At 35.1% G+C, this 15,057-nt stretch overlaps 1 protein-coding gene across 1 annotated transcript in view; it reads right to left on the bottom strand.

Moving 5' to 3' along the window:
• Positions 1-12,816: 12,816 nt before the first annotated feature.
• Positions 12,817-15,057, bottom strand: part of LOC133644099 (uncharacterized) — a 52,653-nt gene continuing 50,412 nt past the window's right edge. Inside the window, exon 5 of the mRNA XM_062038421.1 lies at positions 12,817-13,161. Coding sequence (XP_061894405.1) covers positions 12,817-13,161 — 345 coding nt within the window. The remainder of the gene's footprint in view (positions 13,162-15,057) is intronic.

Below are 15,057 nucleotides of genomic sequence, written 5' to 3' on the forward strand. Positions count from 1 at the left end.
AGTTGCAGTATCACACTATATCCAGCAGATGGTGCTGTGGTTAAACTAAGAAAATAGATTGAATTGATTTGCTTACAAAATAAAGATTGCGTGAGCTTGCTTCATAATGCCATTTTGTGTGTGTATGAGTGTGTGTGTGCAACTTATTACTACTACTACTTCCTATCCCAAGAGTCTGTAAAAAACGATGTGCAGTGAATGCATCAGCCTAACAAGGTTTTATGCGTGTTAAGGAGGAAAACACACCGAATATTAACAATAAACGTAGCAGTCCCTTCAGGAATTTGTGTGAATTTGCCTTTGAGTGGCCCTTAAAGGTGCACATCTACAGTCTAATAACCACTTATGTTTTGGAACAAAAACATGTAACAATAAAAAAAACCTCTTCATTACTCAGTTTTACTCAGACTTACTTCCCGTGTCTGTCTACAGCGCTAAGCCTTCTGGGTAATGTAGTACAGAAAACATTTAGCAACACACCGGCGTCTTAACGTCCTGGTTAACATGTATTTATGTATTAATTTATCATTTAATTATTCAATTTACAATGCTTAAACTAGCAAAGAGGCAGCAGTTACATGTTAGATGTTGGAGCGTGACGATATTCTTTCATCGTCTCTCATTTACCAACCAAATTTATATCGCTCTCAACAGTTCACAAATGCTCCTAACGTGCAGGGGTGAATGTGTTGGAACATAAACGTTTAAATGTGGACGTAAATAATGTCTGCAACAGAATTCAAACAGTACAGACATTTGACAATAAGCTTTTAAATCTGTGCGGCATCAAACGAGTAAAACAGGGTTGTACGGTATACCGTATTAGAATAGTACCACGATACTAATGAATCATATTCGGTACTATACCGCCTCTAAAAAGGCATCACATCTTCTTTCGTTTAAAAAAAAAAAAAAAAGTATATTATGTTTATAAAGTCAGGAAATATGTCCCTGGACACATGAGGACTTTGAATATGACCAATGTATGATCCTGTAACTACTTGGTATCGGATTGATACCCAAATTTGTGGTATCATCCAAAACTAATGTAAAGTATCAAACAGAAGAATAAGTGATTATTACATTTTAACAGAAGTGTAGATAGAACATGTTAAAAGAGAAAGTAAGCAGATATTAACAGTAAATGAACAAGTAGATTAATAATCAATTTTTTACCACTTGTCCTTAATAATGTTGACAAAATAATAGAATGATAAATGACACAATATGTTACTGCATATGTCAGCAGCTAAATTAGGAGCCTTTGTTTGTTTACTTACTACTAAAAGACAAGTTGTCTACTATGTTCACTATTTTATTTAAGGACAAACTTGCAGTAACAAACATATGTTTAATGTACCCTTAGATTTTTGGTTAAAATAAAGCATGTGATGCAATTTTTTGTGGTTCCCTTTATTTAGAAAAGTACCGGAAATTATCGAAATACATTTTGGTACCAGTACCGGTAACAAAATATTGGTATCGGGACAACACTACATCAATGAGGTATTTGTTTTCCAGTGGTTGTTGAAATCCTGTGCTTGTTGAGGTTACAAAGCACACTTAAAACCCTGATGACAAATTCATAAGATCACACGTTGATTCAAAGTTACTGAAAACAAATAGGCCTTAAAAATGTTTTCTGAAAAAATTCATGCATTTTAGGCTGCAACAATTGCACAAAAAAAAGGAGAAAAAGGGCCTTTGCACTGCCATCATTTAATGCTTGGGCCTTAATAATTACCTGTAGGGTTTCTGATGTCTAGAGCAGGGGTGTCAAACGTACGGCCCGAGGGCCGCGTCAGGCCCGCGAACAGGTTTTATCCGGCCCGCGGGATGACTTTGCTAAGTATAAAAATTGACCTGACATTTTTGAATGAAAGAAACTACTGTTCTAAATGTGTCCACTGGATGTCACAATAGCAATTATTTGTATCTTTGGAGATGATGCTACATATGTACAAAATAAACACATGATGTTAGTGCACCAGTCGTGGAAAATGATCAAACTATCAATCAATCAATCAATCAATGTTTATTTATATAGCCCTAAATCACAAGTGTCTCAAAGGGCTGTACAAGCCACAACGACATCCTCGGTGTCGAGTGGGTCTGACATAATATTGTGAAAGTCCAACACATCAGCGAAAGTCCAGTCCATGGTGGGGCCAGCGGGAACCATCCCGAGCGGAGACGGGTCAGCAGCGTAGAGATGTCCCCATCTGATGGACAGGCTAGCGGTCCACCCCGGAGCAGAGTAGAAAAGAAAAGAAAAGAAACGGCAGATCAACTGGTCTAAAAAGGGAGTCTATTTAAAGGCTAGAGTATACAAATGAGTTTTAAGATGAGACTTAAATGCTTCTACTGAGGTAGCATCTCTAACTTTTACCGGGAGGGCATTCCATAGTATTGGAGCCCGAATAGAAAACGCTCTATAGCCCGCAGACTTTTTTGGGGCTCTGGGAATCACTAATAAGCCGGAGTTCTTTGAACTACATAAATAACATCCTGTCATTTTATTTTGATATAATTGTTTTATCTTGATGGATTGAAAATGAACACCAGTGAATTGACTGATGAACATTATCACATCATTTATTCAGAAAATATAAATAACGACAAAGAAATTATTAACCGCAACATGCAAGTGTGAAAAAAAACCCCAACAACATTATGATTTGTACATTTTCAGAATGTGCCTGTTCTATTTTTAAACAAAGAAAACAACCTGAAGTTGTCTTTATTTTTAAGTTATCGTGCCGCGATTTTACCCCAATTGGGAGTAGATTTTTCTCCATGTGAGTTATACTAAAATGAGTTTGACACCCCTGGTCTAGAGGTTTGACCCTGGAATGGATTACTTCACATTATTTTCCATTGTTTATATATTTTTTTAAAGTACTTTTCAAAATATTGCCCCTGCAGGGATACTCACTAGACCTTGCCAAGGGCTGCAAAAAGGCTCAGGTGTGTTACCAAGGTGTAAAGGTCAAGTGTCAGGGGGTCCGAGCCCCTCCCAGTGACAGCCCATTGTCCCATCAAATAGATTGAGGAAAGGGATTTTTCCTGCTAAAACATACAGAGTTTTGTCTTGTCATGCACTGGAAAAAGAGAGAAAACCCCCCCACCTGTGCTCTTTTCACTCAGCTGCCGGATCACATTGCTGACATATGCACACACAGACAACACCTCCAGTTGACAGAGGTCTTATTAAGCCGTCAGATCGAGGCATGCCTCTCTCCACCTGCCTCCTACTGTCAGCTCACAAAAACCAGAAAAACCTGCCTGTGTCTATCACCGCTGGAGGACTTCATGCGGTATGGAGGTTATTTTCATATTTTCTTCTGCTATCATTGCGCCAACAAGTGTGTGTGTGTGTGTGTGTGTTCTTGTATTTCTACCCTTCTTGAGACATCAACAAGGAAAAGTAGCTTCCATATGAGGAGGTGTGAACAAGTTAGGACCGAAATCATGGTCCCAATACGGAAAACCATTGCATCTAATAGAGAATGTCTCATTAGCACCCCTGGTGGTGAAATCTATCAAGATCAGGGTGGTCCCAAAAAGGAGGGATTTATCAAATTGACTGTGTGTCCGGTTTTAAAAGTGCTCCCCCTCTGGCCAACATATGAAATAACAAGTGTGTGTAAGAAGTTGAAATGCGCCCCCGTTGGCCCAAATTAATAATAATAAAAAAATATATGTATATAGAGACATACTGTAATAACTTGAAGTAAATAATGAAGATTAAAAACCAATTAAACAAACGTAAAAAAAAAAGGAACTAAAAGCAGTCTTTCTCACAATGTGTTGACTTCTTTTTTTATAAAATTGGGAACAATTTCTCGTATTCTTTCTGTTTCTGTAATATTGCAATGATTTCTCGTAAAATTATTACTTTCCTATGTAAAATTATTACTTTTTAATGCGAAATGGTGACATTCGTCATATAAAATTCTGACTTGTATCACAATATTGCCAACTTTTTCGTTGTTCTTGTAAAACAGTGACATTTTTTGAGTAAAATTATGACTTTTTTCATAATGTTGCCAAGAAAAATTCTGATTATTATTGTTATAATATTGCCAACATTTAAAAGTTTTCTTCTAAAATTGTGACTTCTGTTGAGTAAAATCACAACTTTTCATAAAATTGTCAACATTTTAAGCTTTTTGTTGTAAAATTGCGACTGTTGAGTAAAATTCCAACTTTTATCATAATATTGAACAAATGTTCCGTTTTTCTTGTAAAATTTTGACTTGCGTTGAGTAAAATGACAACTTTTATTATAATACTGCCAAAATTCTACATTTTTTGTGTGAAATTGTGACCTATTTCTTGTGAAATTCCAACTCATTTTTCACAGCAAGCTTTTTTATATTTGCATAGTATGTATATATTATCAATGTTGTAAATACACATCTTTATTTATCTAGAAATAGTGGTCCTAAAGAGATAGGCATTTTTCAGAGGTCTCAAGAAGGTAAGACATACAAGAATGTGTGGGTGTGTGTGTGTGTGTGTGTGTGTGTGTGTGTGTGTGTGTGTGTATGTGTTTGTATTTTAACCGTTCTTGAGACATCAACAAGGAAAAGTAGCTTCCATATGAGGAGGTGTGAACAAGTTAGGACATAAATCATGGTCCCAATACGGAAAACCATTGCATCTAATAGAGAATGTCTCATTTGCAACCCCTGCTGGTGAAATCTATTTACAAGTGCTCCCCCTCTGGTCAACATATAAAATAACAAGTGTGTGTAAGAAATTGAAATGCGCCCCCTTTGGTCAAAATTAATTAAAAAAATAAAATGCATATGTATATAGAGACATACTGTAATAATTTGAAGTAAATAATGAAGATTAAAAAGCAATTACAAAAAAATAAAAAATAAAATATCAATGAACTAAAAGCAGTCTTTTTCTCACAATGTTTTGACTTTTTTTCTTATAAAATTGGGAACAATTTCTCATATTCTTTCTGTAATATTGTAATATTTTCTCGTAAAATTACTTTTTTATGTAAAATTATTATGTTTTATTGCGAAATGGTGACATTTGTCCTAAAATTCTGACTTTTATCCCAATATTGCCAGTTTTTTCGTTGTTCTGGTAAAATAGTGATTTTTTGGACTAAAATGATGACTTTTGTCATAATATTGCCAAGTAAAATTCCAATTATTGTTATGATTTTGGCAACATTTAAAAGTTTTCTTCTAAAATTGTGACTATTGTCGAGTAAAATCACGACTCTTTTCATAAAATTGTCAACATTTTAAGCTTTTTCTTGTAAAATTGTGACCGTTAGAGTGAAATTCCAACTTTTATCATAGTATTGCACAAATGTTCCGTTTTTCTTGTAAAATTTGTATTGCTTTCAGTAAAATGACGACTTTTATTATAATACCGCCAAAATTCTACGTTTTTCTTGTGAAATTGTGTTCTTTTTCTTGTGAAATTCCAACTCATTTTTCACAACAAGCTTTTTTATATTTGCATAGTATGTATATGTTATCAATGTTGTACATACAAATCTTTATTTATCCAGAAAGGGAGGTCTCAAGAAGGTTAGAAATGCAAGATTGTGTGTGTGTGTTTTTGTATGTTAACCGTTCTTGAGACATCAAGAAGGAAAAGTAGCTTCCATATGAGGAGGTGTGAACAAGTTAGGACATAAATCATGGTCCCAATACGGAAAACCATTGCATCTAATAGAGAATGTCTCATTTGCACCCCCTGCTGGTGAAATCTATTTACAAGTGCTCCCCCTCTGGTCAACATATAAAATAACAAGTGTGTAAGAAGTTGAAATGCGCCCCCTTTGGTCAAAATTAATTAAAAAGATAAAATGCATATGTATATAGAGACATACTGTAATAATTTGAAGTAAATAATGAAAATTACAACAACAACAAAAAATATATATCAAAAAGCAGTCTTTTTCTCACAATGTTTCAACTTTTTTTCTTATAAAATTGGGAACAATTTCTCATATTCTCTCTGTAATATTGTAATATTTTCTCGTACAATTACTTTTTTATGTAAAATTATTACGTTTTATTGCGAAATGGTGACATTTGTCCTAAAATTCTGACTTTTATCACAGCATTGCCAGTTTTTTCGTTGTTCTGGTAAAATAGTGATTTTTTTGACTAAAATTATGACTTTTGTTATAATGTAGCCAAGTAAAATTCCGATTATTGTTATAATATTGCCAACATTTAAAAGTTTTCTTCTAAAATGGTGACTTTTGTCAAGTAAAATCACGACTCTTTTCATAAAATTGTCAACATTTTAAGATTTTTCTTGTAAAATTGCGACTGTTATTGAGTAAAATTCCAACTTTTATCATAACATTGCACAAATGTTCCGTTTTACTTGTAACATTTTGACTTGCGTTGAGTAAAATGACGACTTTTAGTATAATACTGCCAAAATTCAAATTTTTTTTTGTGAAATTGTGACCTTTTTCTTGTGAAATTCCAACTAATTTTTCACAACAACCTTTTTTATATTGGCATAGTATGTATATATTATTAATGTTGTAAATACACATCTTTATCTAGAAAGGGTGGTCCTAAAGAGGTAGGCATTTTTCGGAGGTCCCAAGAAGGTAACAAATACAAGAATGTGTGTGTTCTTGTATTTCTACACTTCTTGAGACATCAAGAAGGAAAAGTAGCTTCCATATGAGGAGGTGTGAACAAGTTAGGACATAAATCATGGTCCCAATACGGAAAACCAATGCATCTAATAGAGAATGTCTCATTTGCACCCATGCTGGTGAAATCTATGTGTGTCGGTTTTACAAGTGCTCCCCCTCTGGTCAACATATGAAATAACAAGTGTGTGTAAGAAATTGAAATGCGCCCCCTTTGGTCAAAATTAATGAAACAAATTAAATAAATATGTATATAGAGACATACTGTAATAACTTGAAGTAAATAATGAAGATTAAAACAAATTGTCGAGTAAAATCACGACTCTTTTCATAAAATTGTCAACATTTTAAGCTTTTTCTTGTAAAATTGTGACCGTTAGAGTGAAATTCCAACTTTTATCATAGTATTGCACAAATGTTCCGTTTTTCTTGTAAAATTTGTATTGCTTTCAGTAAAATGACGACTTTTATTATAATACCGCCAAAATTCTACGTTTTTCTTGTGAAATTGTGTTCTTTTTCTTGTGAAATTCCAACTCATTTTTCACAACAAGCTTTTTTATATTTGCATAGTATGTATATGTTATCAATGTTGTACATACAAATCTTTATTTATCCAGAAAGGGAGGTCTCAAGAAGGTTAGAAATGCAAGATTGTGTGTGTGTGTTTTTGTATGTTAACCGTTCTTGAGACATCAAGAAGGAAAAGTAGCTTCCATATGAGGAGGTGTGAACAAGTTAGGACATAAATCATGGTCCCAATACGGAAAACCATTGCATCTAATAGAGAATGTCTCATTTGCACCCCCTGCTGGTGAAATCTATTTACAAGTGCTCCCCCTCTGGTCAACATATAAAATAACAAGTGTGTAAGAAGTTGAAATGCGCCCCCTTTGGTCAAAATTAATTAAAAAGATAAAATGCATATGTATATAGAGACATACTGTAATAATTTGAAGTAAATAATGAAAATTACAACAACAACAAAAAATATATATCAAAAAGCAGTCTTTTTCTCACAATGTTTCAACTTTTTTTCTTATAAAATTGGGAACAATTTCTCATATTCTCTCTGTAATATTGTAATATTTTCTCGTACAATTACTTTTTTATGTAAAATTATTACGTTTTATTGCGAAATGGTGACATTTGTCCTAAAATTCTGACTTTTATCACAGCATTGCCAGTTTTTTCGTTGTTCTGGTAAAATAGTGATTTTTTTGACTAAAATTATGACTTTTGTTATAATGTAGCCAAGTAAAATTCCGATTATTGTTATAATATTGCCAACATTTAAAAGTTTTCTTCTAAAATGGTGACTTTTGTCAAGTAAAATCACGACTCTTTTCATAAAATTGTCAACATTTTAAGATTTTTCTTGTAAAATTGCGACTGTTATTGAGTAAAATTCCAACTTTTATCATAACATTGCACAAATGTTCCGTTTTACTTGTAACATTTTGACTTGCGTTGAGTAAAATGACGACTTTTAGTATAATACTGCCAAAATTCAAATTTTTTTTTGTGAAATTGTGACCTTTTTCTTGTGAAATTCCAACTAATTTTTCACAACAACCTTTTTTATATTGGCATAGTATGTATATATTATTAATGTTGTAAATACACATCTTTATCTAGAAAGGGTGGTCCTAAAGAGGTAGGCATTTTTCGGAGGTCCCAAGAAGGTAACAAATACAAGAATGTGTGTGTTCTTGTATTTCTACACTTCTTGAGACATCAAGAAGGAAAAGTAGCTTCCATATGAGGAGGTGTGAACAAGTTAGGACATAAATCATGGTCCCAATACGGAAAACCAATGCATCTAATAGAGAATGTCTCATTTGCACCCATGCTGGTGAAATCTATGTGTGTCGGTTTTACAAGTGCTCCCCCTCTGGTCAACATATGAAATAACAAGTGTGTGTAAGAAATTGAAATGCGCCCCCTTTGGTCAAAATTAATGAAACAAATTAAATAAATATGTATATAGAGACATACTGTAATAACTTGAAGTAAATAATGAAGATTAAAACAAATTGAAAAAAAAAAAATCAATGAACTAAAAGCAGTCTTTTTCTCACAATGTGTCGACTTTTTTTCTTATAAAATTGGGAACAATTTCTTGTATTCTTTCTGTCTCTGTAATATTGCAATATTTTCTCGTAAAATTAAACCTTTATGTAAAATTATTGCTTTTTAATGCAAAATGGTGACATTTGTCATATAAAATTCTGACTTTTATCACAATATTTCAATTTTTTCGTTGTTCTTGTAAAATAGTGACATTTGAGTAAAATGATGACTTTTGTCATAATGTTGCCAAATAAAATTCAGATTACTATTATAACATTGCCAAAATTTAAAAGTTTTCTTCTAAAATTGTGACTTGTCGAGTAAAATTACGACTCTTTTCATAAAATTGTCAACATTTTAAGCTATTTCTTGTAAAATTGCGACTGTTATTGAGTAAAATTCCAACTTTTATCATAATAATCCACAAATGTTCAGTTTTTCTTGTAAAATGTGGACTTGCGTTTGAGTAAAATGACGACTTTTATTATAATACTGCCAAAATTCTAAGTTTTTCTTGTGAAATTGTGACCTTTTTCTTGTGAAATTCCAACTCATTTTTCACAACAAGCTTTTTTATATTTTCATAGTATGTATATATTAATAATGTTGTAAATACAAACCTTTAACATCTAGAAAGGGTGGTCCTAAAGAGGTAGGCATTTTTCGGAGGTCTCAAGAAGGTAAGAAATACAAGAATGTGTGTGTGTGTGTGTGTGTGTGTGTGTGTGTGTGTGTGTGTGTGTGTGTGTGTGTGTGTGTGTGTGTGTGTGTGTGTGTGTGTGTGTGTGTGCGTGGAACTCTTTCCCCCCAGCTGGCGATGAATCCAACAACAACGCAGTTGATTGGATTTGTTTGCTTTATCTCCGTTTCCCAAAAGGCTTCCAGAACAGGGTCCGGGGTGCCGATGACTTGAGCGGGGAGGAAAAGTTGGACGTCCTGCTGGAGCCCCGTGATCCTGCAAAAACTTTTCACCTCAATGAAAAATGAAAACGTTATTTTTTTCCCCGTTCTTGTTTATAAAATATAAACCAATAGAGACCAAGTTTAAGGAAGAGGTCACAACAACACTAGGGATGGAGAGCGAATTCCATACTTTCCTAATTAACGACCAAATTCCGCAAGGATTCATGTAAAATCAAACTGTGGCATATTTAGATACCTTTGTTGTTGTTCGGCTCAAACATTTGGTGAGGAAACAAGCGCTCAAGCAGCACTCAGAGCGGTTACAATTTTCCATGTCAGCAAAAAAAAAAGCACGCCTGATAGAAAACACTCAAAAGCAAGGCTCTGTTTTTCAAAATGCATTAGCTCGATGCTAATTTACATTGGGTTTTCCATAAACATGCTACTGATTAGCATCAGCGATTTTACACCTCCGAATTAAAAACTACAACTATGATGTACGATACAAACAAACATCTGGTGTGCAATAAGTACAATACTTAAAGGCCTACTGAAACCCACTACTACCGACCACGCAGTCTGATAGTTTATATATCAATGATGAAATCTTAACATTGCAACACATGCCAATACGGCCGGGTTAACTTATAAAGTGCAATTTTAAATTTCCCGCGACACTTCCTGTTGAAAACGTCTAGATATGATGACGTATGCGCGTGACGTCACGGAGAGAACGGAAGTATTCGGACCCCATTGGATCCAATACAAAAAAGCTCTGTTTTCATCCCAAAATTCCACAGTATTCTGGACATCTGTGTTGGTGAATCTTTTGCAATTTGTTTAATGAACAATGGAGACTGCAAAGAAGAAAGCTGTAGGTGCGATCGGTGTATTAGCGGCGGACTACAGCAACACAACCAGGAGGACAGAGATGGATAGCAGACGCGCTAGCCGCCGATCTCACCTTGACTTCCTCCGTCTACTGGCCGCCGACCGCATCGGTGATCGGGTGAAGTCCTTTTTCGCTCCGTCGATCGCTGGAACGCAGGTGAGCACGGGTGTTGATGAGCAGATGAGGGCTGGCTGGCGTAGGTGGAGAGCTAATGTTTTTAGCATAGCTCTGTGAGGTCCCGTTGCTAAGTTAGCTTCAATGGCGTAGTTAGCAACAGCATTGTTAAGCTTTGACAGCCTGGAAAGCATTAACCGTGTATTTACATGTCCATGGTTTAATAGTATTGTTGATCTTCTGTCTATCCTTCCAGTCAGGGGTTTATTTATTTTGTGTCTATCTGCATTTGAGCCCGATGTTATCACGCTAGCTCCGTAGCTAAAGTGTTTTGCCGATGTATTGTCGTGGAGATAAAAGTCACTGTGAATGTCCATTTCGCGTTCTCGACTCTCATTTTCAAGAGGATATAGTATCCGAGGTGGTTTAAAATACAAATCCGTGATCCACAATAGAAAAAGGAGAAAGTGTGGAATCCAATGAGCCAGCTTGTACCTAAGTTACGGTCAGCGCGAAAAAAGATACGTCCTGCACTGCACGCTAGTCCTTCACTCTCACGTTCCTCATCCACAAATCTTTCATCCTCGCTCAAATTAATGGGGTAATCGTCGCTTTCTCGGTCCGAATCTCTCTCGCTGCTGGTGTAAACAATGGGGAAATGTGAGCAGCTCTTCCTCCTGTGACGTCACGCTACTTCCGGTTTAGGCAAGGCTTTTTTTTTATCAGCGACCAAAAGTTGCGAACTTTATCGTCGTTGTTCTCTACTAAATCCTTTCAGCAAAAATATGGCAATATCGCGAAATGATCAAGTATGACACATAGAATGGATCTGCTATCCCCGTTTAAATAAAACAATTTCATTTCAGTAGGCCTTTAAAGTATAAACACTTTGTAGGGCGCAACAAAAAACTAGGCTCAGCTTAATGATTATGCAACACACTGTGGCCTATCTAATGTATTGGAATTGTAAATGCAAAGTCTCCTATATAGCCCTGCGATGAGGTGGCGACTTGTCCAGGGTGTACCCCGCCTTCCGCCCGATTGTAGCTGAGATAGGCTCCAGCGCCCCCCGCGACCCCGAAGGGAATAAGCGGTAGAAAATGGATGGATGGAAGTCTCCTATATAATACTTAAAAATCAGTTCACTGATAAACATTACATAAAAATAGATGTTAATATTGAACAAACTAACATTAATTTATAAACGAACATGCACAAAAGTACAGAAAAAGCGTCTTGATTCCAGGGTATCTGAAATGTGTTTAATTATGAAAAGTACTCATCCTTAGCTGGCACAGCAAGGAACTGTCGTGTCCTGCCACAACTCTCGCCTCTTCTCACTTTTTAGACGATGAACGCGGTCGACAGTCCTGGAACTTTTCCTGACACCCCTCGTAACAGTCGGCGATAGATTACCATTTGTTAAGTCTTCTAATTCAACACAAAAACAGCAAAAAAAACTAAAATATTTTCTTGAAATAATATTGTGAAATTACTTCTTCAAATAATAATAATAATTATTATAAAAGTCAAGATGTTAACTTTTATTGAAATGTTTTAATTATAGTCATTACTATTGTTATTGATGTTATTGTTTTGGATTATTCTGGAATTTCTTCAGTTTTTTTGACCGAGCAAACATTTTTCATTTCAGTGTGACCATAATCATGATTTAAAAGAAAATGTAAAAAAAAATTGCGCAATTAGTTTAGTTTATTAAGGATCCCCATTAGTCTACACCGCAGGGGTCCAGGCAGAAAACACCACACAATCACAAAACAAAAGATTACAATGCAGTACAACATGATCAATAATAACATTTTGTAATGCAAAAATTGCAACAACAAAAAACAAAAAAAAAACAATAACTTGGAGTTTACATAATAATGTTCATACCAAAGATAAAAAAGAGCAATATAAAAATATATATTTTTTGCAAAAATTAAACAAAGAACCAATGGCCTACAATATACACATCAGTGTACCAAAGACAAACAATAGTCTAAGTGACGAAAAAGTACCATAATGAATAAAATATGACATACTAAATCAAGATAATATCAATATAAAAACAATAATCAGAAACAAGAATGAATTTAAAAAGAAGTCTTTTCGATTTCAAAGAATCAGACATGGAATTTACCACTAACTTTTATCATGCTGAATTAATTTCACGTTAAAATGACACACTGATCCTATCAGTCATTAGCAGACAGTGAAATATTGCTGACCTCTCCTTAGATCCTTTAAAAGTTTCCATACTTGGACTTTTGTTTTTGTTTTCTGAGCAGTTCCTGATATCAGTTCTTTGAATGGGCAGAGGCGGATCAGTGAGGCGGATCGCGGAGACCACATCCATCACACAACTTGACACCCTGAAGTCGTCAACATCTTTGACTCTCCACAACCGACCAGAACAGTCAGTGATCCTCGGTGGTGTTTGCGGCAGGAAGTGGGCGGAACGCGTCTGTCCGTCACTCAGCGGCCTGAACTCAACATCCATGATGGATGTTTGTGTCACCTGGTGGGCATGTAACTTACACTTAGGGCCTTTCCAGGCACACCTGCAGCTCTACAATCCACACCTCTTCTTAGATATCTTGATTTTGATCTCAAAAGGCAGATTGTTTGTTTTTATAGTTTGTTTTTCTTTTAGGCATTAGGAATACTTCATGTGCATGGATAGTGGAATACAAAGCCACCGCCGGGCATAACATAGGGAACCTTTAGGCCGGGGGTCGGCAACGCGCGGCTCTTTAGCGCCGCCCTAGAGGCTCCCTGGAGCTTTTTCAAAAATGTATAAAAACGGAAAAAGATGAGGAAACATTTTTTGTTTTTGTTTTAATATGGTTTCTGTAGAAGGACCAACATGACACAAACCTTCCTAATTGTTAGAAAACCCCACCGGCGCGCACCCTTTTGACCTAATTTCGGAAGTCCTTGAACGCACCGTAGTTTGTTTACATCAGGGGTGTCCAAACTTTTTCCACTGAGGGCCGCACACTGAAAAATCAAAGCAAGCGGGGGCCATTTTGATATTTTTCATTTTAAAAACCAATACAATATATGTATAAAAAATATACATTTAGGCCTCCACTCAGGCTTGATCCCGGGGACCCCAAAGGGTTTTGGTAAAAAAAAAAAAAAAAAAAAGTGTCATTATTTAGTATTATTATTAATATTATTCTTCTTCAAGGTTTAAATCTCTAGATCAACATTAGGTCTGTCTGTCAATATAACGTTTTTAAAGATTTAAGTTGTATGCCATTTTTGTCAAGGAAAACCGTGTTTTTTTTAATGGAAAAAAACACAAAACATGCAACATTTTCCCCCAATAAAATTTTAAAGTGGAATATTTTAGATTATATAATAATTGGAGCCTTAAAAAGGTCAATAACTCATAACAACATTGATTTTAATTAATATTTTTTTTAACAATGACACTTAAAAAATAAAAAAAAAGGCCCACTAAAATGATTGGGGATCCAAAAGGGTAAATAAATCCAACATTTTTTTTAACTTTTACCACAATAGTCTCAAGATCAACTTCAGATCTATCCGTCAATTATAAGTTTTATTGTTGTTTATGTTTTTTGTTTGTTCGTTTTAAGCCGTTCTTTAAAAAACTTAGTTTTTTAAATGGCAACCAAAAAATATGCAACATTTTCCCTCCAAAATATCTCAAAGTGGAATATTTAATGTGAAGTAAATGGAGCCTTGAATAGGTCAATAATTCATAATGACATTGATTTTGATTCATTATTATTTTTTAAAGAAAGAAACTGCCTGCATGGCAGTTTTGTGCTATTAGAGTAAATAATGCAACATTTTCTTGTTATATTTCACCTGTTTACTCTTTTATAACACTTTTCGTATTTTTAGAATGTGCCGTGGGTCCGTTAAAAAAATACCTGCGGGCCGCAAATGGCCCCCGGGCCGCACTTTGGACACCCCTGGTTTACATGTACAACTTTCCTTGATGGTGCCACAGAAAGACGTGTTTTATGCCACTCCTTCTTTGTCTCTATTTGTCCATCAAATGTTTTATGCTGTGCGTGAATACTCAAAGGGGAGCAACGCGCGGTGCTTTAGCACCACCCTAGTGGCGGAGTTTCATACATTTTTGGAAAAAAATGTATGAAACTTGAAAAAGATGAGGAATTTTTTTTGTTGTTGTTTTAATATGGTTTCTGTAGGAGGACAAACATGACACAAACCTTCCTAATTGTTAGGAAATCCCACTGTTTACATTAAACATGCTTCACTGATGAGTATCCGGCGCGCTCCTTTTGTCCTAATTTCGGAAGTCCTTGAACGCACCGTAGTTTGTTTACATGTACAACTTTCCTTGATGCTGCCACAGAAAGACGTGTTTTATGCCACTCCTGCTTTGTCTTTATTTGTCCATCAAACGTTT

The sequence above is a fragment of the Entelurus aequoreus genome, linkage group LG27 (genome assembly GCF_033978785.1).
Source record: "Entelurus aequoreus isolate RoL-2023_Sb linkage group LG27, RoL_Eaeq_v1.1, whole genome shotgun sequence".
NCBI lineage: Eukaryota > Metazoa > Chordata > Actinopteri > Syngnathiformes > Syngnathidae > Entelurus > Entelurus aequoreus.